The sequence below is a fragment of the Brassica napus genome, chromosome C5, assembly GCF_020379485.1.
Source record: "Brassica napus cultivar Da-Ae chromosome C5, Da-Ae, whole genome shotgun sequence".
Lineage (NCBI taxonomy): Eukaryota > Viridiplantae > Streptophyta > Magnoliopsida > Brassicales > Brassicaceae > Brassica > Brassica napus.
This window is the reverse complement of record NC_063448.1, coordinates 18,219,067-18,243,776: the sequence shown is the minus strand read 5'-3', so window position 1 is coordinate 18,243,776 and position 24,710 is coordinate 18,219,067. Positions and strand designations below refer to the sequence as shown.

General features: G+C 37.8%; 3 protein-coding genes across 4 annotated transcripts; 2 read left to right on the top strand and 1 right to left on the bottom strand.

Annotated features, from left to right (window-relative positions):
• The first annotated feature begins 1,318 nt into the window (after window positions 1-1,318).
• LOC106363286 (uncharacterized mitochondrial protein AtMg00810-like) lies at window positions 1,319-1,720 on the top strand. The gene has a single exon (XM_013803059.1). The coding sequence runs from the start codon at window positions 1,319-1,321 to the stop codon at window positions 1,718-1,720; it is 402 nt and encodes a 133-aa protein (XP_013658513.1).
• Window positions 1,721-17,873: 16,153 nt separating this feature from the next.
• Window positions 17,874-22,889, top strand: LOC106363283. Of its 2 annotated transcripts, XM_048759042.1 has the most exons (11): window positions 17,874-18,959; window positions 19,034-19,126; window positions 19,207-19,311; window positions 19,381-19,464; window positions 19,579-19,697; window positions 19,819-19,920; window positions 19,990-20,103; window positions 20,177-20,236; window positions 20,316-20,382; window positions 20,490-20,543; window positions 20,646-22,889. In XM_048759042.1, the coding sequence occupies exons 1-11, from the start codon at window positions 18,876-18,878 to the stop codon at window positions 20,811-20,813; spliced, it is 1,050 nt and encodes a 349-aa protein (XP_048614999.1). In that variant the 5' UTR covers window positions 17,874-18,875; the 3' UTR covers window positions 20,814-22,889. The 2 variants fall into 2 exon arrangements, with proteins under 2 accessions (XP_048614999.1, XP_048614998.1); XM_048759041.1 differs by having other exon boundaries at window positions 20,316-20,815.
• LOC106367442 lies at window positions 22,737-23,173 on the bottom strand. The gene has a single exon (XM_013807216.3). The coding sequence runs from the start codon at window positions 23,171-23,173 to the stop codon at window positions 22,937-22,939; it is 237 nt and encodes a 78-aa protein (XP_013662670.1). The 3' UTR covers window positions 22,737-22,936.
• Window positions 23,174-24,710: the final 1,537 nt, after the last annotated feature.

The window sequence follows — 24,710 nt, the reverse complement described above, 5'->3', positions numbered from 1 at the left end:
TTTTCTCTCTGTGATTTTGGAATTTTTTTTTCACCATGCAATTTAGTGTTATTAATTTTGAAAAAGGATTAAAGTCGGGTTCATGGGTTTATGAGTTTATCGTGTAAGGGTTTATAGTTTCTGGTTTTATAGATGTAATCAGACGTTAATCGGATCGTTTATTGGTCTAAATTTGGTTTTATTAACCAAAACGGTTTTACTTTATAGGTATAAACCAAATAATTTTATTTCGTGGAGTCAGGAATTTCGAACTATTAATTCAAGGGGAGGTAAGTGTTAAGCTAAAGTTTCATGGGGAAATAGGTTTTGAATTTTAATTCAGGAACATCTAGAATGAGTGCATACTTTGGAAAGACATTTGGTGCTATACAATAATTCCCATGGGGAAATAGCTCGTCTTCTCTAAATAAAATAATCAATTTTCACCTGACTTTTAGAGCATCTTTATCCCACAAACCCAATTGGATTTTTTTTTTGTCTCATTGAAAAAAATAAAAATAAATAAAAAAAGAATCTATCGCAGGCCGCCACATATCAGTAGGGCCCGCGAACAGTACAAAAAACCATGAACAAACGTTTCTTCTCCTGCGACTTTTGCAACTCGTTTCTTCCTTTTTGTGGTGGCCCACACCTTGCTTTTTGGGTAAAAACCCTTCTAAAACCATGCGATAATGCTGCTTTTAGTTCCCACTTCCGACAAACACTCACAGTCAACGCTAAAGCTTTTGTCTTACTGTAAGAAAAAATAAATCCATCGAAAGTTTTCTCTCTGACTTCACGAAAACCTTTCTGCGAGAATTGATTCTTAATCAAGAAAGATTGGAGATCGGAGATGGAGACAAAAGTTATCTCCAAGCCGCACAAGCTCAAGTTCGACGTCTTCCTCAGCTTCCGAGGCGAAGACACGCGCCACAACTTCACAGAGCGTGTCAACGACGCTCTCCACAGAAAAGAGAAAGTCTGTTCTTTCACGACGACGAAGGTATGCAACGAGGTGATGAGATCAATCCTAGACCCATCGCCCGCCATTGAAGACTCTGCAGCCTCCTCGTCGTTTTATCCCCTCGCTACGCTGACTCTCACTGGTGCCTTGACCAACTAGCTACCCTCTGTGATCTGAGAGCATCTCTGAAATGCGGTGATGATGATACCAATCTTCTACGAGGTTGATCCCTCATAAACAGAACGATCATTTCGCTAAGGAGTTTGAAGTACATGCTAAATGTTAGTCAATGAGAATATTCCTATTACAATGAAATTTCAAAGATAACGGGCCTGTCGGCCAAGGTGTGAACTCGTTGAATACATCCTTGCAGCGATGAAGAAAGAGTTTCCAATGACTGGGGGAAGTCTGATTAACTCCTTCTTGGGCATAGCGGCAATCCATAATGCCAAAGGCATGTTCCTACATCAAACAAAGTATGCAGAGGAGATTCTAATCCGTGCAGGTATGCAAGACTGTAAACCGGTCTCCACTCCTGTTGATCTTAAGTCAAAACTTGCAGAGGACATTGGCAAACCAGTGGAAGATACTACGCACTACAGAAGCTTAGCAGGCGCTTTACAGTATCTGACATTTACACGGCCAGACATCGCATACGCTGTTCAACAAATATGTTTATTCATGCATGATCCCATCCCAGAGACCTTCACTTACAAGCTCTACGGCGCATTCTACATTACATACAAGGTACCAAAGACAAAGGTTTACAACTGTTAAAGAACCAGAAACTAACATTGACTGCCTATTCCGATGCTGATTGGGCTGGCTGTCCTACAACACGTCACTCCACTTCAGGCTTCTGTGTCTTCTTGGGTGATAACTTTCTGTCTTGGTCGGCTAAGCGACAACCTACAGTGTCACGTTCCAGTGCGGAAGCTGAGTACAAAGGTGTTGCCAATGCAGTTGCAGAAACCTGTTGGCTACGCAATCTCCTTCTCGAAATGCACTGCCCTCTCAGCCGAGCCACAATTGTATATTGTGACAACATCAGTGCAGTCTATCTCTCGTCCAATCCTGTTCAACATCAACGAACAAAACACATTGAGATTGACATACATTTTGTGAGAGAATAAGTTCAAATGGGCCACGTCAAAGTCTTCCACATACCGGCGTCATCTCAGTATGCAGATATCTTCACAAAGGGACTGCCTACTTCTTTATTCACAAGCTTCCGATCCAGCCTTGGCGTCTCGCAGCTTGACGCTCCGACTGAGGGAGGGTGTTAGTCAATGAAAATATTCCTATTCTTGTTAATATTGTACTCCTATATTCGTGGGCATAATCTCGCATATCACTGAACAGTTTTGTGTATATAAACTGATGTAAATCTTCATATCAATTCAAGGGATTTCCACTTTCACTAAAAGGTTTAGCGAGGAGAAGGTAAAGCGATGGAGGAAAGCTATGACTTTGGTCGGAAACCTCTCTGGATTTGTTTGCAAGTAGGATATTCCATTACAAAAATGAGAGTTATGTTTTTGTAATGTTCAAGAAATGCTAGACCGTACTTAGGTGGATTAGATTATTATTCGGGGAATTAGGCGTTAACCATTAACTAATTATTCGAGTAATATATTCTTAAAAAGTCCACCAAGACCCAAGACCCAAGCCCAAGCCCAAGCCAAAGCCGAAACCCAAGCCCACTCCGAGCCGAGCCGAGCCGGCCGGACAGCGGCGGCGCGCGTGTGGAGAGCCTTCCTCTCTCTCCATGCTGTTTAAGCCATGGTATATGAATGACCATATTTATATTGCTCATTTCTCCTACTCTTCCCCGATGTGGGGCTCTTCCTCATATCTTCATTAAAGCTTTGTTGGGCTGTTTAACATAATAGCCCAAGTCATTTCCTTTTCACCATTTTAATTAAAACCCATTTGGTTTAATGGATCCAATCCATCTTCTTCTTCTTGTGCTTCAAGTAGTTCTTGAAATCCGCATAGCTTGGAGGCACGAAGTTCATCTGTTCGAAATGGATCAGAACCGAGTCAACAAGAGAGAAACTTGCGGAGAAAGTTTCTCAACGTTCCACTCCGAGATCCTTGAGATATTTTCGGAAAACGTTGGCAACAGTTTCGAAAAACCGCTCCTCGTCTCCTCTTTATATATTGACTCTCTTCCTTCTTCATTTTTAACGTTTTTTCACAACCAAAACCAGCAAATCCTTTAGCGTAAGTTCTAGAGAGTGTTTCGTAGAAATATTAGTTCGTAGAGGTTCTTCGCGAGTGCCGCGTGATAACCTATCATGGTTTTATCCTGGGACTCATATTCGTACAGATCCGTCGCCCTAATGGAGCGAATATTAAGAGTTAAGGAAAGAGATTCGTCTCGACTCCATGCTTTCATTTTCGTTGCGGTTTCAAATCGTCTATATATTTTCCTTAACATCGTTTATATTATATTGTTTCTTTTGATCTGGTTTTCCAGCTTCTACAATCTTAACTCTTATTTCGCTTTCTATCTAAAGCGTTTGATCGGATTGAAGAACAATCTATAAAAATGGGTTTTGGAACCGTGTTTGCGATTTGCTTTCTAGCACTTCCGCGAAACGTTTGTAATTTATCTCATAAACGGTTTGCGTTTTGCTCTGTAGCACTACTGAAAAACGTTTATTCATATACGATTCATACAAACCTGTTATGGTTTCATTCAAACAATGTTTGTGATTTGCTATATGCTTATCCACGAAACGTTTCTATGTTCTTTTGAAAACGAGTTTGCGATTTGCTTTATAGCCCTTCCGCAAAACGTTTCTTATTTGTTTCATAACGCTTTGCGGATTGCATTCTAGCATTATTGCAAAACGTTTTAGATACATTAATAAAATGTTATTTACATGAATCGTTTTCAATAACCGCTTTCTTAAGCAAGTTTGTGAAACATTCTAAGTCTATACAAAACGATTTCTGCGAAGGCTTTTAAGCGAGTTTGCAAAACGTTTTTCTCAAGACTTATATCGATATGATTTGGTTCAAACACCAAAAATGAAAATCGATTTTAGACTATTATTTTTTGCTTAAAAATAATATGTTATTTGTTGATTGGAGCACTAATCCATCTTCATGTTTTCTCTACAGAAAAATGACGAACGATAACAACACCCCCATTGATGTCACGATAACTCCACTCAACGTTGCAGCCACTGATGCAACTGTGACAACCGTTGGAAACATCACAGCGTCAACCGCTGCAGAAACAACAAGCATTATTCTCCCTGCGGGAAATGCTGCTGATGAAACCACTCGCCGGAGTCTATTCGGTGCTGGTCTTTATCAGACGGGTTCAGTTTCAGAAACTGCAAGTGGTCCGGTGGCAGTTCAAACTCCACCGGCTGTCCCTAGTGTGTTCACTCAAGGACTGATGCCAGACAAGTTTGATCGCAAAGGCTTCAAAACGTGGCAGAAAAAGATGATGTTCTTCCTGACAACGATGAAGCTGGACAAGTTTATCCAGGAGGACAAGCCCCTTATTCCTTACGGGATTGATGATGTTCACAGTCTCGCAACTGTTCACATATGGGTGCATTCCGACTTCATCTGCAAAGGTTACATTTTGGGTCGTCTCATTGACCCATTGTACCGTGTCTTCTGTGAGATCCCCACGGCGAAAGAGCTATGAAGATCACTGGAGAAGAAGTACAGAGGTGAGGATGCTGGGTGCCATAAGTATATGGTCTCAAAATTCCACGACTTCAAAATGGTGGATTCAAAATACATCATGGATCAGGTGGAAACGCTTCAGCTCATTTGCCATGAAATCGCTGCTGAAGGAATGTCCATCTGTGAGACATTCACAACTCTCAGCTTCATTGAAAAGCTTCCTCCAAGCTATGCGGATTTCAAGAAATACTTGAAGCACAAGAAGAAGAAGATGGGACTCGAGGAGCTCATCATGAGGCTTCAGATGGAATCCAGAAACCGAACTGCTGACAAGGTTACTGCTAAGGAGCACAGTGTCAACATGGCTGAGCACAAAGGCAAAGGAAAGGCACACGCTAATTCTCCTGCCATGCCTTCCAAAACTGCTGCAGCCTTGAAGGCTTCTGCAAAAAACTTTAAGAACAAAGGTATTGAGATCAATGCGAATGTGGAGAAGTTCAAGGGGAAATGTCACTACTGCCACAAAGTGGGGCACAAGACTGTTGAGTGTCGCAAAAAGATCAAGGATGAGAAGGCTCAGGCAAATCTCACTGAGGAGGATCTCGTAGCTGCGGTGGCTGAAGCCAACATGGTTGAAAGCAACAACCCCAAGGAATGGTGGTATGACACGGGTGCAACCACCCACATTTGCACCGATAGGGCGATGTTCAGCACCTATCAGAAAAGCGAGACTCCGGAGAAGCTCAGGATGGGGAACACTGCAGTCTCCAAGATTGAAGGACGCGGCAATGTGATTTTGAAGATGAAATCTGGACGTGAGGTCACTCTGACGAATGTGAAGCATGTGCCTGACATGAGGAAGAACCTGGTCTCGGGAACCTTGCTCAGCAAGAATGAATTCGCCATAAGTTTTGAGGCGAACAAGCTCGTGATTAGGAAGAATGTGATGTATTTGGGAAAGGGGTATGTTAAGGGTGGACTTGTCAAGTTGAATGTAATGACAGTCCCTCCGAAAGTTGTAGCTCCAAAAGTTTCAATGAATAAGAAAGAGTCAGTTGCTTATTTGGTTGAGTCTTTTAATATATGGCATGAAAGATTAGGTCATGTAAAATACAAATTTATACAAAGATTAATGAATTAAAATATAATTCCTAAATTCTAAACAAGTAAGCAAAAATGTGAAGTATGCGTACATGCTAAGCTCACAAAAACGCCATCACCTCGTGTTGAAAGAACTAACAAACCTCTAGATTTAATTCTCACCAACGTATGTGATTTAAAATACATACAAACTACAGGTGGAAAAAGTACTTTGTGACCTTCATAGATGACTGCACAAAATATTGTTATGTACACTTGTTACATAGCAAAGATGAAACCTTAGAAAAATTCAAAGAATTTAAACTCGAGGTCGAAAATCAGCTTAAAACAACTATTAAAATAGTTAGAAGCGACAAAGGAGGCAAGTATGATGGTCAATTCAATGCATTCTGTAAAGAACATGGAATAATCCATCAAACTACAGCTCTTTACTCACCAGAATCTAATAGAGTTGCTGAACGCAAGAATCGAACTCTAAAAGAGATGATGAATGCAATGTTGCAGGAATCTGGGTTACCCCAGAACATGTGGGGGGAAAGCGTTATGGAAACTCCATATGAATTATGGAAAAGTAATTTACCTTCGTATAAATACCTCAAAGTGTGGGGGTGCTTGGCAAAAGTTGCGGTACCGCCACCAAAAAAGGTTACTATGGGACCTAAAACAGTGGATTGCATCTTCATCGGAAATGCACATAATAGTAATGCTTATCGATTTCTGGTACATAAATCTGCAATATCAGACATTCATGAAAATACAATCATGGAATCAAGAAATGCATCTTTCTTCGAAAATATTTTTCCATATAAGGAAAAACAAGGTTCAAAACGAACTCGAGAAGAAAGAGACAATGTCAAAAACTCAGAAACTGAGACAAACGTCGAGATTTCTACAAATGATATTTCAGAAAATGAAGAAAAAGATGAACCTCGAAGAAGCAAAATAGCTCGAAAGGAAAGATCTTTTGGTGAAGATTTCCTAATGGCATTTTTAGTATAAAATGTTCCAAAAACTTTGGCAGAAGCCATGACTTCACCTGAAGCTCCATTTTGGAACGAAACTGTCAGGAGTGAATTTGATTCTATCATGCAAAATTATACATGGTACAAAACAGATTTACCACTTGGCTGTAAAGCATTAGGAAATAAATGGATAATGACACGAAAACCTGGTGAAAACTACAAATCTAGGCTTGTAGTTCAAGGATTCCGACAAAAGGAAGGTTTGGAAAGGAAGGTTTGGACTATCTTGATACATATTCTCCAGTAACGAGAATAACATCAATAAGACTGATGATAGCAATCGCAGCCTTAAGAGACCTAGAAATCCATCAAATGGATGTAAAAACCGCTTTTCTAAATGGTAATTTAGAAGAGAAAATTTACATGAAACAACCTGAAGGTTTTGTCGTTCCCGGACAGAAAGACAAAGTATTCCGACTTGTAAAGTCACTTTATGGACTTAAGCAAGCTCCTAAACAATGGCATCAAAAATTTGACAATACAATGATGTCAAATGGTTTCAAAATAAATGAATGTGACAAATGCATATACTACAAAACTACAAAAAATGCGTATGTTTTGCTATGTCTATATGTAGATGATATGCTCATTATTGGAAGCAATAAAGACATTATCAATCAAACAAAAAACATGCTCAAAGGGACATTTGAGATGAAAGACTTGGGATTAGCAGATGTAATTCTCGGGGTTAAAGTCACAAAAAATTCAAACATAATTATCTTAACTCAATCTCATTATGCTCAAACAATATTAGAGAGGTTTAAAAATTACTCTAATAGTACGGCAAAAACTCCGTTAGATCCCCAAATGCACTTGACAAAGAATTCAGGTGAAGCGGTTTCACAAAACGAGTATGCACGTGTGATCGGAAGTCTCATGTACTTGACCAATTGTACTAGACCAGATCTAGCGCATGCAGTAAACGTACTTAGTCGATATACAAGTAATCCAGGTCATACACACTGGAAAGCTATAACGAGGGTACTCAATTACTTGCGCTACACCAAAGATTTTGGGCTTCACTATGGTAAAGAACCAGCAGTTTTAGAAGGATACAGTGATGCTAACTGGATATCAGATTCTAAAAACTCAAAATCCACAAGTGGATATGTCTTTACACTAGGAGGAGCAGCAATATCATGGAAATTTACCAAACAAACAGTGTTAGCCAGATCAACCATGGAATCTGAGTTCATAGCCTTAGACAAAGCAGCAGAAGAAGCTGAATGGCTTAGAAATTTTTTAGAAGATATTCCTATGTGGGAGAAACCTGTGCCAGCTATACGCATACATTGTGATAGTTAGTCAGCTATAAATCGAGCTGAGAGTAATCTCTACAATTGTAAATCTCATCACATCAGAAGACGACATAAAACCATTAGACAACTTATCTCAACTGGTGTAATCACAATAGACTACATCAAATCAGCTGACAACCTAGCGGATCCATTTACTAAAGGTTTGTCACGAGATGTTGTTGCTAAATCATCAAAAGGAATGAGTTTAAAACCTATAACGAATGAGGATGCTTGACTGCAACCCTACCTATCATGACTGGAGATCCCAAGACGTAGGTTCAAAGGGAAAACAAAATCAAACAGAATCTAACCAAAGCACTTGAGACAAAGTAGTCTCTTCCCAGCTCCTAAGATGATTAAAGTGCTAAAGAATGTGAGAAGGATAAGCATAAGCTTTTAATGATTCCATAGCTTCTAAAGCGGAGTATTACTCAATATTTTTCATGTTCAATCACCTAATGAGTGTGAAATGGGGCCGTTTCTAGGAGAATGAATGCAAGGCTATATTCTCTAAGTTCACTCATGAAAACCAGGAATAGTTCAAGGCCACAATGAACACAATAGAGGACTAAGTTCTACGAGAAAATGAAGCTGCGTTATGCCTGTTATCTCTGTCTACATAAAACACCGGTCGGTTTAAGACATCATGTTCACCTTCTGGTAAAGTAAACCCGACAGATATTAACAATGAGTGGTTCAAGGCTTAAAAATGCCACCAACTCAAACACAGTGACTTTTCGCAAGCACTCTCGATAAGTCTGTCTAGTTTAGTCAGGATTAGAATAAGTATAGTTTTTTAGAGTCTATCGAGTCTGCATTTAGTCTGCATATGTTTAGAAGGGTCATTTCTATTCATGTGGGGGATTGTTTTATCCAATAAACCAAATGAGTTTTAATTAAAATGGTGAAAAGCAAATGACTTGGGATATTATGTTAAACAGCCCAATAAAGCTATAATGAAGAGATGAGGAAGAGTCCCACATCGGGGAAGAGTAGGAGAAATGAGCAATATAAATATGGTCACTCATATACAATGGCTTAAACAGCATGGAGAGAGGGGAAGGCTCTCCACGCGCGCGCCGCCGCTGCCGTCCGGCCGGTTCGGCGTGGGCGTGGTCTTGGGTCTTGGTGGAGGGCCTCCGGTCCAATAAGATTTTTTTTGGACCAAGTTAAACTCAACGTTTTTGCCATTTCATTTCTAAAAAACAGCATGACATTTGTGTATAAACGACATGTAGTTTATCTAAAAACGACACGAAGTTTATCTGTTCGAAATGGATCAGAACCGAGTCAACAAGAGAGAAATTTGCGGAGAAAGTTGCTCAACGTTCCACTCCGAGATTATCGACTCTCTTCCTTCTTCATTTTTTAACGTTTTTTCACAACCAAAACCAGCAAATCCTTTAGCGTAAGTTCTAGAGAATGTTTCGTAGAAATTTTAGTTCGTAGAGGTTCTTCACGAGTGCCACGTGATAACCTATCATGGTTTTATCCTCTATGTTTCTTGTTATTTCTTGGTGATTATCATCTACTAGAACCAATAATTTTGCAAATACCAAATTGTCAAAAACATAGATCGATTAGTCTCAAGAGTTTAGCAAATACCAAATGGTCAAATAGGTTCTTAAACAGAAGATCACTATGTTTCAAGATCAATAAGAAACAAAACAGAGACAACATAACAAACTAGATGGGTAAATCACATGTTCCTCTCTTGTGTCCTTCGGTACCACAACGACTGCACTTGTGCTTTTTATTCTTTCTTAATCCTTGAGAAGATTTTATCTTGTCTTCTACTGATTCATACCTTCTCTTTATTGGCCGACCAGCACTCTTTCTTGTCTCTGGTGGTAAAACCTTAGCAAGTTTAACCTCAGCAGGGACATTCAATTCACACTCTGGAACTGCTATTGGATTAATGGATTCCGCATAGGTGGTTCTCCACGCTGCAGTGGTGTCTAAGCCGTCAGTAAATCTGTGCACTTCCATACATGTACCAACATAAATGTGATTGATTGCAGTCGATATGCTGAAATTAACAAAAATAAATATGTCCCAAGTTTATGTGTCCTAATGTCATACCTTTCACCAGGGAAGAGAGAACGAGCCCATTTGCGCACATCAGCCTCCCGCAGATATCTTCCAAGCTCAGGACTCATTTCAAAAATTTCGGTGATACATTCCTGAAATTCAGTGTACCTATATGCCCGTGAAGCTTTTTCCACCAAGGCAGTCAACCCTTTTGTCATGAAAAATGCAACCACATTGGTCAACAAGTGATGAATGCAAATTCCATGTGCTGATTGAGGGTAGACAGTCCCAATCGCTTTAGAAATAGATGCATTTCTATCTGAGACAAAAGCTAGGCCTTGACAATCAGCAATAACCACTTTCAACTGTCTGAAGAACCACCCCCATGAATCGTCATTCTCCGAATCAACAACCCCAAATGCAATCGGATACAAATTAGAGTTACCATCTACAGCAGTAGCAACAAGTAGAACTCCTTTGTATTTATTTTTCAGAAAAGTTCCATCAACAACAATTATCCTTCGCATTGCATTGTAGAATCCTCTAACTGATTGCCCAAATGACATAAATAGATACATGAATTTTCCCTTCTCATTAGTTTCATAGTGAGTATGCATAGCAGGATTAGCTTCTTTAATCATATGCAAATATGCTGGTATTTTAGCATAACTGCGATCTGGTATACCTCTAGCAGCTGCAATAGCAAACTCACGAGCTTCTCAAGCGTGCCAGTAAGTAATCTCACAACTATGCTCCAATCTCATAAATTGAATGATTTCATTTGCTTTTGGGCCATCGTTTTCATCACCAAATCGATGTTGTATCAGAGTCCCAATTGTTCTTGCCAATGCTGTTTTCCCGAATTTCCTTTTCTTTGAAGGAGCACATGAATGTCTTCCCTCGCACTGGTTGATCATGAAATATGTAGACCCATCTATACCTTTTGCACACACAGTCCAGTTGCACAATGCATCCTTACATAGAATAAACCACCATTTTCTCGTGTATTTGAAAGCAGTGTAATCAAAATTATTCTTCATCGCCAAAATTTCCATTGTGGCCTTCAGAACCTCTTTACTTCTGAAAATTTGATCCTTCTTCACGAAATCTCCTCTCCAGGCTCGACCATCCTTTTCACTGTCTCCATTGTTTTCAATCCTTAACCCAGCATCACCGGAACTATCCGCAGCGACATCATCTTTCCTTGTATCACAAGACTCCTTTGACGGCTTCACAAAATCTGCTCGAGTTATCTCAGGAACTTCTTCATCCTCAACATTACTTGAATCACATGGCTCCTTATTCAAATCAATATTGACTCGTTCTTTTTGATTTACACCCAAACCATAGAACGTGACACACAAGATAGTAGATGAATCCTTCTTTGCATACGCCACAAAATTAGATGTTTGCCGATCATTGGTGATAATAATTGGAGGATTCCCTCTTTGATTCACCATCGAATAACTGAACTCGGTATTAAGAACAATATGGTCCACCCCATAATCCTCACACACGATCCTCTTGAGATTCTCCAATGGAGTAGTAGTTTCTAATGTTACCATTTGACCACACCTTGATGTGTCTACCACGAAACTCCACTCTTCACTGCAACTAGACACCCATTCACCAGATTTAACATAGATTAGAACCATATTGTGTTGATAGAGAGAAGAGATGACTTTCTGGATGAACAAGAGAGAAACACAAAGAAGAAAAAAAGATCGTGGGAGGAGGAGGAGAAGAACGTGGAGAAAATATTCTCAAATATAATTTGAGGGATTTAGGGTAGATTTAGTTTAGATTTAGGAAACTTCTTTAACCGAATATGGAAGTTTCCATATTTTCACGATTTGCCTAGAATATGTACACTACCTAAGCAGAACACCGTATAGTTGGTGAGAGATGTATTGTTCCTGTAGGCGTCATATAAGGTAAAAGGCAGAACAAGTTATGTAACATAATATAACCGACCTATATCATCGAGTTGTGGCCATATATCGTTATCAAGTTGTACGTATACCGAAGACATCTTTCTTGATTATAACGTAACCAAATCTATCTTTGCTAGAATATACAAGAAATGGTAGTTTACGGTATATACCCATGATATATCTATGTTTAAAACTTAGAATCAGACATATAAACTAGATAGATTACCAGAATAAGTATTCAAACTGTAGCTAGAAGATAAAATAAAATATGATTCCGATTTTTTTATAAAAAAATTTAAACATATATATTGTCACACTTATGTTTCCAACACTTTTCATATTTTTTTACATTTTTAAAATTCAATTTACTATTTTTCCCATTAAAGAAGGGTAAAACATGTCCAGAATTGCTAAAAGTATGAAAAATATTATTATGACAAACAAAAGTTCAAAGTGTCTCATTTTTCCAATTTTCCTTTTTGTTCATGATGAACACAAATATGACTAAAAGTTCTGATCAAAATCTGCAGGTTTTAGGACAACAAATCAAAGAATAGAAGAGGAACACATGGAGTCTATGCTAAAGTAGATTATCCTTTTGATCTAAACAATTTAATAATAAGAAGAACTTCTAGCAAAGTAAGAAACTCAAGCGATTGATGCTGATGGCGCACCACCTTCAATCTAAATAAATTGCTTCACGAAGAGAAATAAAAACTGATTTTTTTTTAGTCCATAAAATGTTACTCGTGTAGTGCTTTGATTTTCACAATACATTAAATTATTTCAAGACTATTGACCAAACTAAATACAACACAAATTTTAATGATAAATAGTTAAATAACTACAATAACTTAATTAGTAAATAAGTTATTAAGGGTATAAGTAAACTTTAATCTGTTTTTTTTTTTTTTTTTTAGTGTTTCGAAAAAAAAAAAATCTGTTTTTTTTTTTAATTAGTGTGCAAAATGTTAAATTGATACTTGTTAAGAAATCGAGGGACTGTTTAGTTTGGTCAACAATCTTTAAATAATTTAATGTATTTTGAAAATCAAAGCACTTATATGAATAACATTTATTTATTGAACAAAAAAATTCAGTTTTTCTTTCTCTTCGTGAAACAATTTATTTAGAACGAAAGGTGGTGCGCCATCAACATCCATCGCTTGAGTTTCTTTCTTTGGTGGAAGCTCTTCCTTTCTTCAGAAAAATTGTTTTGATCAAATGGATAACCTATTTTAGCATGAACTTCATGCATTTCTCTTCCATTCTTTGATTTGTTTTGTCCTAAAACCTGCAGCTTTTGATTAGAACTTTTAGTCATAGTCGTGTTCATCATGCGTAAAAGTGATTCTTGGAATCTTTTTATAGATCTTATTTAATTAACAAATAAAAAAGTTAAAAGTCAATGTTACTTTTAACATTGTAATTAAGTTTGCGTGTCCGTTAAGAATGATTATAAAATAGCTTTTGGGATTTTCATATTTTCCTATTATTTGGTTAATTTGATTCAAAAAAAAAATTTTTGTCAGCAACTTAAACGGATTCAAAGTTAGAATTGGCAATATGTCAAAACAATTGTATTAAATTCTGAAAAGACCATTTTATGTAACTAAAAGAAACTTTAATGTGATATTTAATATGAAACAGTGGAAGTATATAATTACTACTGAAAACTAGTAGAAACGTTTGTAACAAAAAAACATACAACAAATACACAATGCCACTACTTCTTCAAAATGTCATATTTGCGTAAAATAGTGATCTTGTTTCAAAAAATTAAATGTGATGATATATATATGTTACGTGCTAAAATAGCTTGATACATGACTTCTGAACTATTTAAAGTTTAAAGAGGAACTTCGAAGTTATTACTTCTTGATCTTCTTCTTGGTTGGTTGGGTTATTCAATAAAATTCTGCCAAAAAGGGAAAATATTATGATTCCCCCACATGATGACCAAGTACCAAATCAAATCCAAATAATATAAATATTTCAATTTTTTCATAAAACTCCCCATTTTGGTTTCCATTTCCATAAGCTAAATCAGTAATCTTATCATAGAAAATCTGATAATTTCAGAAAATTAACAATCAACTGAAATTTATTTTATTATTAGGTTAAAACTTACTCCTTGCACGGAATGATCATTGTATATAAAAATTATATTACATACGTAATTTTATTTGTTGCATTCTTTACATATTATAAAATAAGAAATATATATTAAATTCATTTAGAAATCAATAACTATTATGTATATAATGATGTCAAAAAATTATTATGTATGTAATTAAATTACATAAATCAAAACAACAACTCTTGTTTATTTACAGTCATTTTATGGTAAATAAATTAAAACAATCAATTTTGTCTATTTTATATGGTATATACTTAAATTTAAATGATATTATTAACATATATAAAGTATATATTTTATATGACTATCAATTAAATGAAGCTTCCTACTCATGATTGTATGACCAGTTGTATCTTTTTATTACAAAAATTTTAAATCGTTGATAACATAATTTTCAGTGTGGAATGTTTAATAGTTTTAATTATTTATCATCATTTCTAAAAATTCAATGCAATGTTTGAAATTAAAATATTCATGTATTTTAGATGGTATATATTTTAATTTAAATGTTATATATATATATATATATATATATATATATATATATATATATATATATATATATATATATTAATCTGTATATCTATTAAACGAGGCTTAATGCTCATGGTTTTATAATCTTTTGTATTTTTTATAACAAAAAAACTTAAACCATTAATCCCAAAATTTTATATGTGATATTTTTAATGCTTTTAATAATTTATAGCCGTTTAAAAAAACTCAAAATATAACATATATGGAAAAAATCTAAATTTTTATTATATGGATAATGTGATTGTTTAACTTATTTTAACAGTATAAAGGTAAACAAAAAGAATAAAAGATACACAAATTTTTATCAAATTTTTATCAAATTTTTATCTGAGACAAAACCAAAACTAAAACCATAACCCACTTCTATCCTGAAAGTCAAGAATCTCCAAAAGCTATCACTAGGTGTACTACTGATTTGTAATGTCATGGACTCATGATGTAATTGTATTATTTTCTGTTTGGTTACAAATATGTATTTTTCTTTTTTTGTTAAGCCAATGCTTTTTGATTTAACATCATAAGCAAAGTCTCTTATTTCTTTTTTTTTGATGAAATGTTAAATTTATTGATCATAGTAAAAGAATGTATTTACAAGATTCACATGGCTAAAGAATAATAACTAGAGCTTTAAGTGAGATGAGCTCCAAACCATCTACAAAGCAGATCCTTCAACTTCGGCTTCAAGAAGTATCTAGTGGATGAGATGCGGTTTCGCATTGCCTTGTCGACTATACGAGCTAACTGATCCACTGGTTTTGCAGTGTTATTGTGCCTCCTGTCGTTTATCTCCCTCCAAATATAATAGATGGTAACCTGAAGAACCATTCTCAGTAATATAAACGTTATCCGATCATAGGTACCAGTCTGAAGGCGCAAGATAGTGATGCCCCAATCCGGATCAGGCTCAGCCCCAAACAGATTCCCTACTACCTTGAGCCACAGTGTGTAGGTATAAGGGCATGCAAAGAAGAGGTGGTCTCTAGTCTCATCTGGCTCACCACAATGGAGACACCCTTGCGGACTACCCCACTTGCTAGTGCGATGACCCGTAGAGAGCCTATCACGGAAAGCTAACCACGTGATAAACGCGTAACGGGGTACACGTTGTGGAAACCAAACCAGCTTACTCCATGGCACTTTGCCCTTGCGACTTCGTATCTGTTGCAAAACTTCAGCGGAGATAAAGCAATCACCATAAGAGTCAGGTCCCAATTTCCATTTCACTCCATCAGCTTCATGATTCAACGTTATGGGAGTCGATTTGATTTCCTGTACAAGAGCAGCAATTTGCTGATCCCGACAGTCCCTTAGCCTCCAGACCCCATCAACCAACACATCACAGATTCTTGCATTTCTCGCGATCCCCATTTTCTGAGTTCCAAAAGCACCAGTAATCTCTAACAGTCGACCCTTCGGAAACCAAATATCAGTCCAGAATCTCACCAACTGACCATTCCCAATGCTCATTCTTATGTACTGCTTTGCCAAGGAACGGTATCTCAACAGTTTTCTCCAATTCCACGAGCCTAAGCCTGTGTCTTTTACATCCCAGATTGTCTCACCCCGAAGCAGATAACGCTTAACCCAAGCTCCCCAGAGAGAGGGGGATTGAGTACAGAGTCGCCAGATAAGTTTTAAACTGAAAACCGTGCTCACTTCCATAACTCTGCGAATTTCAAGACCACCCTCTTCATAGGGGCAGCAAACTTCCGACCAAGCAACTTTGGAGCTAGAAGTATTATTTGGAGAGCCACTCCATAAAAACGCTGAACACATACTCTCTATGTCATCGATGCAAGCTTGAGGGAGACAGAAAGCTGCACACCAGAAATTGGTAATGCTAGCAATGACTGACTTTATCAACTGTAATCTACCTGCAAAAGCAAGGGCCTTGCTAGTCCAGGAGAGAAACCGGTTCCTTATTTTTGAGATCAGCGGTGCGTAATCATCCTTCCCCATCAACTTTGTAGTGAGAGGGAGCCCCAGATATTTAACAGGTAACGCCGAGATCGACAGTCCACACACAGCTGCTTCAGATTCGAGCACCTGCTTCCCCCTACCCGCAGCAAAAACGGCAGATTTGGCTACGTTGATCCTCAGTCATGACATACCCGCATACTCTTCGAAGACTGAAAGAGTGTTCCTAAGTGAGGCTGGCGAACCATCGGAGAAGACCACTATGTCATCAGCAAAGCTCAGGTGGGATAAGTTCACCTCCTTACATTGCGGGTGGTAGCCAATCTGACCAAGAGATGCCGCTCTGTTTAGTAGCTTTGAGAGGACGTTACTGATGATAACATATAAATATGGAGACAAGGAGCATCCCTGCCTTAAGCCTCTAGAACTTGAAAAAAATCCCTCCAGCTCGCCATTGACTGAGACCGAGAATGCTGCAGTGTCTATACATCGCATAATCCAGGTGATAAACAAATCTGGGTAGTTCATTGCACGAAGTGTGTCTTCAATAAACGACCAGCTAACCGTGTCAAAGGCTTTCGAGATGTCCAGCTTCACGGCCGATCTAGATGAGACAGAAGACTTATGGTAGTCCTTGACGAGCTCAGTGGCTAAAAGAACGTTCTCCAGGAGCAGTCTACCCTCAACGAAAGCACACTGGTTCTGTTCAATAGCCTCCGGAAGTGTGACCTTAAGACGCCGAGCAATAATTTTTGAAATTACCTTGTAAATGACGTTGCAACAGGCGATGGGTCTGAAGTCTGTCATTTTCTCAGCATCTGTGGTCTTAGGAACTAGGGATAGCAGCGTAGCATTGATGCAGCGGGGCATGAAACCATAGAGGAAAAATGATTGCACAGCTGTAACGAAATCCTTTCCAAGTACAGTCCAAGCCGCTTTGTAGAACTCCACGGGAAACCCGTCAGGCCCGGGTGCTTTATTTCTGGGCATCGAAAACAATATCTCTGCAGCTTCGACTGGGGCCTGAAGTATAGCTGCATCTGCAGTGGAGCACTGATAGTCAACTAGACTGCGAAGCGCTTCCTGCGATATCCCCGTAGCTCCTTGCTGACTGTCATTTAGGAAATCCTCATAGTGTCTTACCGCTTCACACTTGATATCTGACGGCGAGGTTAGTATTCTACCATCAGTAGTGAGGATCCTCCTTATCATATTTCTCGCATTTCGACTTTGAGTAACTTTATGAAAGAATCTCGAGTTCCTTTCTCCCAAGCCAATCCATTGAACTCTGGATTATTGATAGTAGAACTTCTCCTCAATCCCTGATATGTGGTGCCAATGCTCCCAAGCATCTGAATGAAGCAGCCTCAAAAGTTGATGTTTGCGGATTATGCATAGCTTCCGTTTGCTTCTCACAGAGAACATCATATGCCTTCTTTACACGTCCTGGAAGATCACCATATAGATCTCTGTTGAGAGCCCGCATCTCAGATTTAAGGGATTTCAGTTTCTCATGAAACCTTTTAAGAGCCAATCGAGAATGGAACAGCGGTGCAGAGGTGTTCCAGACCTGAGAGACCACATCGAGGAACCTGGGGTGACTTGCGACGTGATTAAAGAACTTAAAAGGTTTCATATTGCCACGAAGGATGTCCCTGAGCTGAATGTGCATACGCAGATGGTCAGATACTCCACCCGACTCAAATGTGACATAAGAGAGAGAGAAATCAGTGATCCATCGGCTATTGACCATAACTCTGTCTAGCTTCTTGCTGATGGGGTTGTCGTCTTGACAGTTTGACCAGGTAAATGAAGGGCCAATCTGTGCTAGATCCATCATGTCACAGTTCTGAACCATGTCTTGGAAGTCTTTAATGGCATTCATATCCATCCTGGATTCTTGAGACCGTGAGTGTTCTTCTGGAGACAAGGCCACATTGAAGTCCCCTTGGATTATCCAGGGGTTATCACATGTTTGATTGCATCGCTCGAGTCTTTGATTAGATAAATTCTTATATTAATCACATGTTTGATTGCATCGCTCGAGTAACGTGGATCATATATAACAGTTTTGTTAATAATAGGAGTAATGGTGTTGGTGACATTTGGAGCTTAGAATCAAAAGTTGTAATTTAAAAAAAAAAACATAACTATGGGAATCTTGTCACGCAGGTAAGAAAACCTCTTTATCTAGTTTCTTTTTCTTCTTCTCTTGTAGACATATATATAGCCTAATTTGGACCTGATTATAGTTGTTGTTGGTACAGTCCAACTTATGGTAGAAGATCAGAAGATAATGGCATGAAGCTTCTTGCTACTGCGTTGTTTTCTGTGACTTTTGGCATTCTACTTGGACTATCTTTTCCATCTTTGTGGATCCCTAAGGTTAGTCTTCTTTCTCTTCAATCTTTTCTTCTTCTTAGATTTTTCTTCATCTCTTGCCATGATGTATTATGAAGGTGAGTCTACCACAAAACCTTCTTCGTTCCATTGCTATCTCAAGTAGACATTCAGATATTGCAGCTCCTGTACAAGCCACTGATATCTCAAAGGTATGTTTTATGTAATTGTTTAGAAATTTTGCTCATTTGTTTGCATGTTTCAAGAACAATTTGATTCACATTTTGGTCAGATATGGGTTCCTTCAAATCCAAAAGGAGCTGAGAGATTACCACCCGGTATTATTGCATCCGAGTCAGACTTGTATTTGCGCAGGTTTTGGGGGAACCCTGAAGAGGTTTGATTCTCAAACACGCAATCTCATTCTTGGATTTTACAATTTATTTTCTTCTCTCTGTTTCCTCAGAACTTGAAAAAGAAACCGAGATATCTAGTAACATTTACAGTGGGTTACGAACAGAGACAAAACATAGATGCATGTGTTAAGAAGGTTGCTTCCTGTCCTTTTTGTTTTTTTCTTAAAAAAAAATTATTTTAATGGTAATCTCATTTATGTTTTGTCTTCCTTTTTTTTGAACACCATGTTTTGTCTTCCTAAAAACAGTTTTCGGACAACTTTACCATTGTTCTGTTTCATTACGATGGAAGAACAAGTGAGTGGGATGATGAATTTGAGTGGTCGAAGAATGTGATACACATAAGTGTTAGGAAGCAGACAAAATGGTATCAATAGCTTTTCTTATACCTCTCTATCTTTTCCCCCTAGTTATATGAGTTTCTTGACTCTCATATATATATATATATATTTTTTTTTATGTATATATATATGTTGTGAATATATAAGGTGGTATGCAAAGAGATTCTTGCACCCTGACATTGTAGCGCGATACGATTATATATTCATTTGGGATGAAGATCTTGGAGTCGATCACTTTGACGCAGAAAAGTGAGTTTTTTTTACACTCACTTCCATTATCTTTTATCTTAAATTAATAATATAAGTTTATTGTTGCAGATACTTACACATGGTCAAGAAGCATGGCCTTGAGATTTCACAGCCTGGTTTGGACCCAGAGATATTGTGTACATGGCAAATCACTAAAAAAAGAGAGCATGTTGAAGTCCATAAGTATGTATACAACTTCCTATGTTACATGATTTTTGTTACATTAAATTTATATATTGGGTTTGAAACTTATTAGGGAAGAAACAAATGAGAAACCCGAGCGGTGCTTAGATCCTCATCAGCCACCATGTGCTGCGTATGTTAAAAAATCTCTTTATCAGCCTCATTGTTCATATCTTCACATCTATAACTCTAACTCTTTAATAACACAACAGATTTGTGGAGATAATGGCTCCTGTATTCTCAAGAGATGCGTGGCGCTGCGTGTGGCATATGATTCAGGTTACACACTTACTCTATTACCCCCTATCTTCTTCTGTTCTTCTCCTTCTATTTTTAGTTCTTTTCTCTAACTCTTGCTTACACCTTATTATGAACCCCAATAACAGAATGATTTGGTTCACGGTTGGGGTCTTGACTTTGCACTCAGAAGGTGTGTTGAGGTACACAAAACATTACATGTCTTTTAGCGTTATAGAAATGTTTTTTTTTTGGTTATTCAATTAACAAAGAGGCTTCCATATTATTTATATGTGAAAATGAAGGAGCCTGCTTATGAGAAGATAGGAATAGTAGACACTGAGTGGATCGTTCATCAATCTATACCTTCCCTTGGCAGTCAGGGAAAGGAAGAAGACGGAATATCGCCAGGGCAAGGGGTAAGAGAAGCTTGGTCTTGCCTTTTTTCAAGAACTTGTCAAGCAAGTAACTAGATGTGTCTATATGTTTTTAAAACTTGTGTGGTTGTTGTTCATGTAGGTGAGGGATAGATGTTATATGGAATGGGTAATGTTCGAGAAGAGAGTGGATGAGGCAGAGAAGGAATATTTTAAATCTTTAAAAGTTCAAACTCCATCCAATTCAACTACATTGCATTAGTATCTGACCCTTTTTTTTAGCTATGAGATTTTTAAGTGCTTCTTCTCAACATTTACATACAATCTTTATAGATAATCTAATATAGACATACCTTTAATCAGATTCTGTTAAATCGTTGAAGATGATTATCAAATCACTTTTGCAACAAAAGAAAAGATTGTCGAGTTGATGAAACCGAACATGTGTGTGATCTCGGAGGAGAAGAAGAATTGAGAAAGATGTAGAGTGTGTGTGTGTGTGTTTCTTTGTGGGTTTAAAGAGCAAGAAAGAAGTGAGTGAATTGGTTTCTTGCAAGCATTTCTTTCACAGAACTTGTCTTGACAACTGGTTTGGTAATAACCAAACGACTTGTCCTCTTTGCAGATTCATTCTCTAGTAGTAGAAGTATCTTGTTTAACACTATATCCCTTTTCGGATTTTGTTATGTTGTCTAATACAAATATCAGGTTTCAAAAATTTCTTGTGTTTATGTTTTAGATGGAACTACTGTATATGCATAAATTCTGATATACCTTGCATATTTATATATTGCATTGAAACTGGTAAATCAAGAAATATACCAATTAATAGTATGTAATGGTTTTTTTTTGAAACACAACTTACTTTCATTCAAATTTTAAACTTTTTCCATACAATAGAAAGAGGGAATTATCCATTCTCTTTGGCCATAAGCCAAAAATACAACACATAAGTAAACTAAACAAGATAGGTCTTCAAACCGAAGATGACAGCGAATTCAAAACGATGCTTGAATGCGTCGACGGAGCTTTCACGACAACGTCGGACAGTAGTATAATAGTCACATAATGTGACGTTGAGGTCCAGACCTCATCTACGAGAGATACGGAAATACTCTCGGTTGCATCTTCTGGTCCCGTAGAGACCGCTCCGCAAGATAGCAAGCCGATGAGGAAACTGAAACAAACGCTCGACAACGAGGCTAAGGAATAATCTCTTTCCATTGGAAGAGGAAATGGTGGTAAGGTCTTCTCCTCGGAAGAGGAGGGTGGTGGAGATAGTAACGGTTCCGATGCAATGACCGGTAAAATCTTCAATAAAGATATATATGACATAAAGCTTGAGCAGTAGACCTCAGAGAACACAACCGAAATCTTTAGAACACTATTAATGGACATGGCCCAAACTTTTGAATCTTGTTTGTCGACATCCGACCAAGCAAGACAAGACGTGGCGAGGCGAAGGTGGTTGTCGGAGATGGTGGAGATGCTGGCAGAGGAGGGAGAAAAGACAATCGTTGCTGAGGGGTTGTCCTCGCCGGAATCTTTCGGATCTGGTCGGCGAATCAGTGGATCCTCACGGACAAGGAGGGCCTTTTCGATGGAGGCTGAGGCAGTGAAATGGTGTTGCAAATGAACGGAGGGGAGGCGCCGAAGAAGTTCATCAAATCGGAGGTGGTTGTGGGTCGCGAAGACGACGAGACCAGACGGGGTGGAGCAGAGAGATAATGGACCAGGTAACAAAGCCTTCCCGGAATCCCAGGAAAAGCCACCTGTTCCGGTGGTTACGCGCTCAACAACCATAAATTCCGTCGTCGCCATTAATGTAAGAGAACGAACTATGACAAAAGCAGAGTGTAGAAACGAGCAAAGTGAGGAGAGGGCGTCGTCGGGGCAAAGCAGAGAGGAGGAGGAGCAAAGACGACGTCGGCGAGCGCCGCCGGCATCGAAAATCGTTCTCAGATCTGGTTTCTCGATAATCGGGCCAGAGAGGAAAAAAAAGTGAGTACTATATGGTTATAGTATGTAATGGTTTATTCCATGCACCTTTTAGCTTAAAGGAAACAGCATCCATTTTGTTACAATAACCAAAATAAAAACAAGAAGATGGTTGCACACCCAAAAAAAAAAGACGAGCACAATATACATAGATCATTTAATACAATCTATATATGATATGGTATGTCCTTATTGTTTCTTACTCATAGTTAATAGACTAGCTAGCTGCTCTCAGTCAACCACTTGCTATGCTCAAACCTTATGAATGCCTCTGCTTCCTTGTCAACATTCTCTTCTGTTATAGCCTTTCTCCTGCTCACCTTCTCGCTCTTTGTCCTCCTTATATCCACACACTCCAAGACCTTTTTTGGCTCTTCAGCTGCATAGGAAACTCGGAACTCTTTCATCGAGTTGCGGTGGTGATGAGATTTGTGATTAGAGGAGTTTTCAAGTACCATGTTTTCTTCAAAGTATAAACCCTTTTAGTTTCTTTTACTTGTTCTGAGTATGGTTTTGTTAGAGATACATTTGAAAACTATTGGGTGTTATCTTTATATAGGAAATGAAATATGGTGCTAATTGAAGTCAACGTGAAACGATGAGGATGAATCGGATTCCCTTTTTCATTATCTTTTCCAAAAAAAAAAAAAATGAATAATATTCTTGAGGGCTTTGGAATTTAGCCGGTTTAAATATCTTAATGCACATATCTAAAGATTTGGTATAAATTAGTCTCGTAGATGAGGATCTAATACGATATAGTATATGAAAGAATAGCTTCAAGAACAAGCAAGATTATTGATTCGATGACAATTTACAACATAGAGCACATCCTTGAGGTGTGGGCCAACGGTTTCGAATGTTCAAAGGTATATATGCCTATGCCAATGAGTATGTATAAATGGTAGGTAGTACTGTTTGGTTATTCGTCAATAGTTTGATCCAATTAGCTAGATGCCTTCATAATGCGCACTTTTGAGTGGAGAACATAAGAAAACGTGGTTCTCGTTGTTCTATAGTGATTTGTCATTGTTGCTTGGTCAAAAATATGTGGCGTTTGTCACAGGGCCGGGTCCATCTTGCAATCGCTTGTACTAATTGTTTTTTATATCTGAACTATGCTGAAGCCATACTAATCCGGAGTAGGACTAGTTCCTTGGATACAAATGCATCACCCGACCATCACCATTAAAACGACTGTTGTTTGGACACGTACATTTTTGAAAAAATGAAATCAAATTGGTTTGATTCTAAACCAATTTAACCGATTTTGCCAAATGTCAGACACTCTTGAAGGAATTGACCAAATTTTTATACTGTGTACAAAATTTAAAATTGACATTAATTCGTGGTGTTTTAAATTCGATCTAAATGTTTATGTATGAAAACAATGGAAGTGACAAATCTATTATGGTGGAATTGACCGGTTTTCCTAAAGCAATTGCTAACAAGTAGTTCCATGTCTCTTTCAACTTTTCAAATCAAATCAATATGCTTAGCTTCTAAACACTGGAACCTCACAAAAAAAAAACGTCAAACTCATGAAGAGTCTTGGTCTTCGGTTTAAAGAAACAAAACGGAAATTGGAAATACGTAGCAGTAATCATCACTAAATGACAAGTGTCATGCCTTTGTTGGAAACACGTAAACAAAACTCACCCAACACCAACCCTCCTTTCTCGTCCTATAAATTATAATAGCATCATTATCCGGGTCTCCTAATTAATTTTTAATACTATTTAAGTAGTAAATTTGGTTAAGAGACTTAGTTAAAAACTTTCAACTTTTATGTCTTCCATTGCAAATTTTTTATTTAAAATTTTTTTTTAAAAAATTATGATAAACAACATATCAATGAGAATAAGCTTTGGTATATCTTCACAATTCAAGTAATAACACACCATAATCAATAAGAAGAACAACAAGAGAAGAATACATGAAACAGAACAACACCAATCACTCACATTGTAAATTGTTGAGTATCAAGAGGAAGCC

Coding starts and splice junctions, on each gene's coding strand:
- LOC106363286 (XM_013803059.1), top strand. CDS start 1,319: ATGAAGAAAGAGTTTCCAATGACTGGGGGAAGTCTGATTAACTCCTTC.
- LOC106363283 (XM_048759041.1), top strand. CDS start 18,876: ATGAAGCTTCTTGCTACTGCGTTGTTTTCTGTGACTTTTGGCATTCTA. Junction 19,127..19,206: donor AAGCCACTGATATCTCAAAG/GTATGTTTTATG, acceptor CATTTTGGTCAG/ATATGGGTTCCTTCAAATCC. Junction 19,465..19,578: donor TAGATGCATGTGTTAAGAAG/GTTGCTTCCTGT, acceptor TCCTAAAAACAG/TTTTCGGACAACTTTACCAT.
- LOC106367442 (XM_013807216.3), bottom strand. CDS start 23,173: ATGGTACTTGAAAACTCCTCTAATCACAAATCTCATCACCACCGCAAC.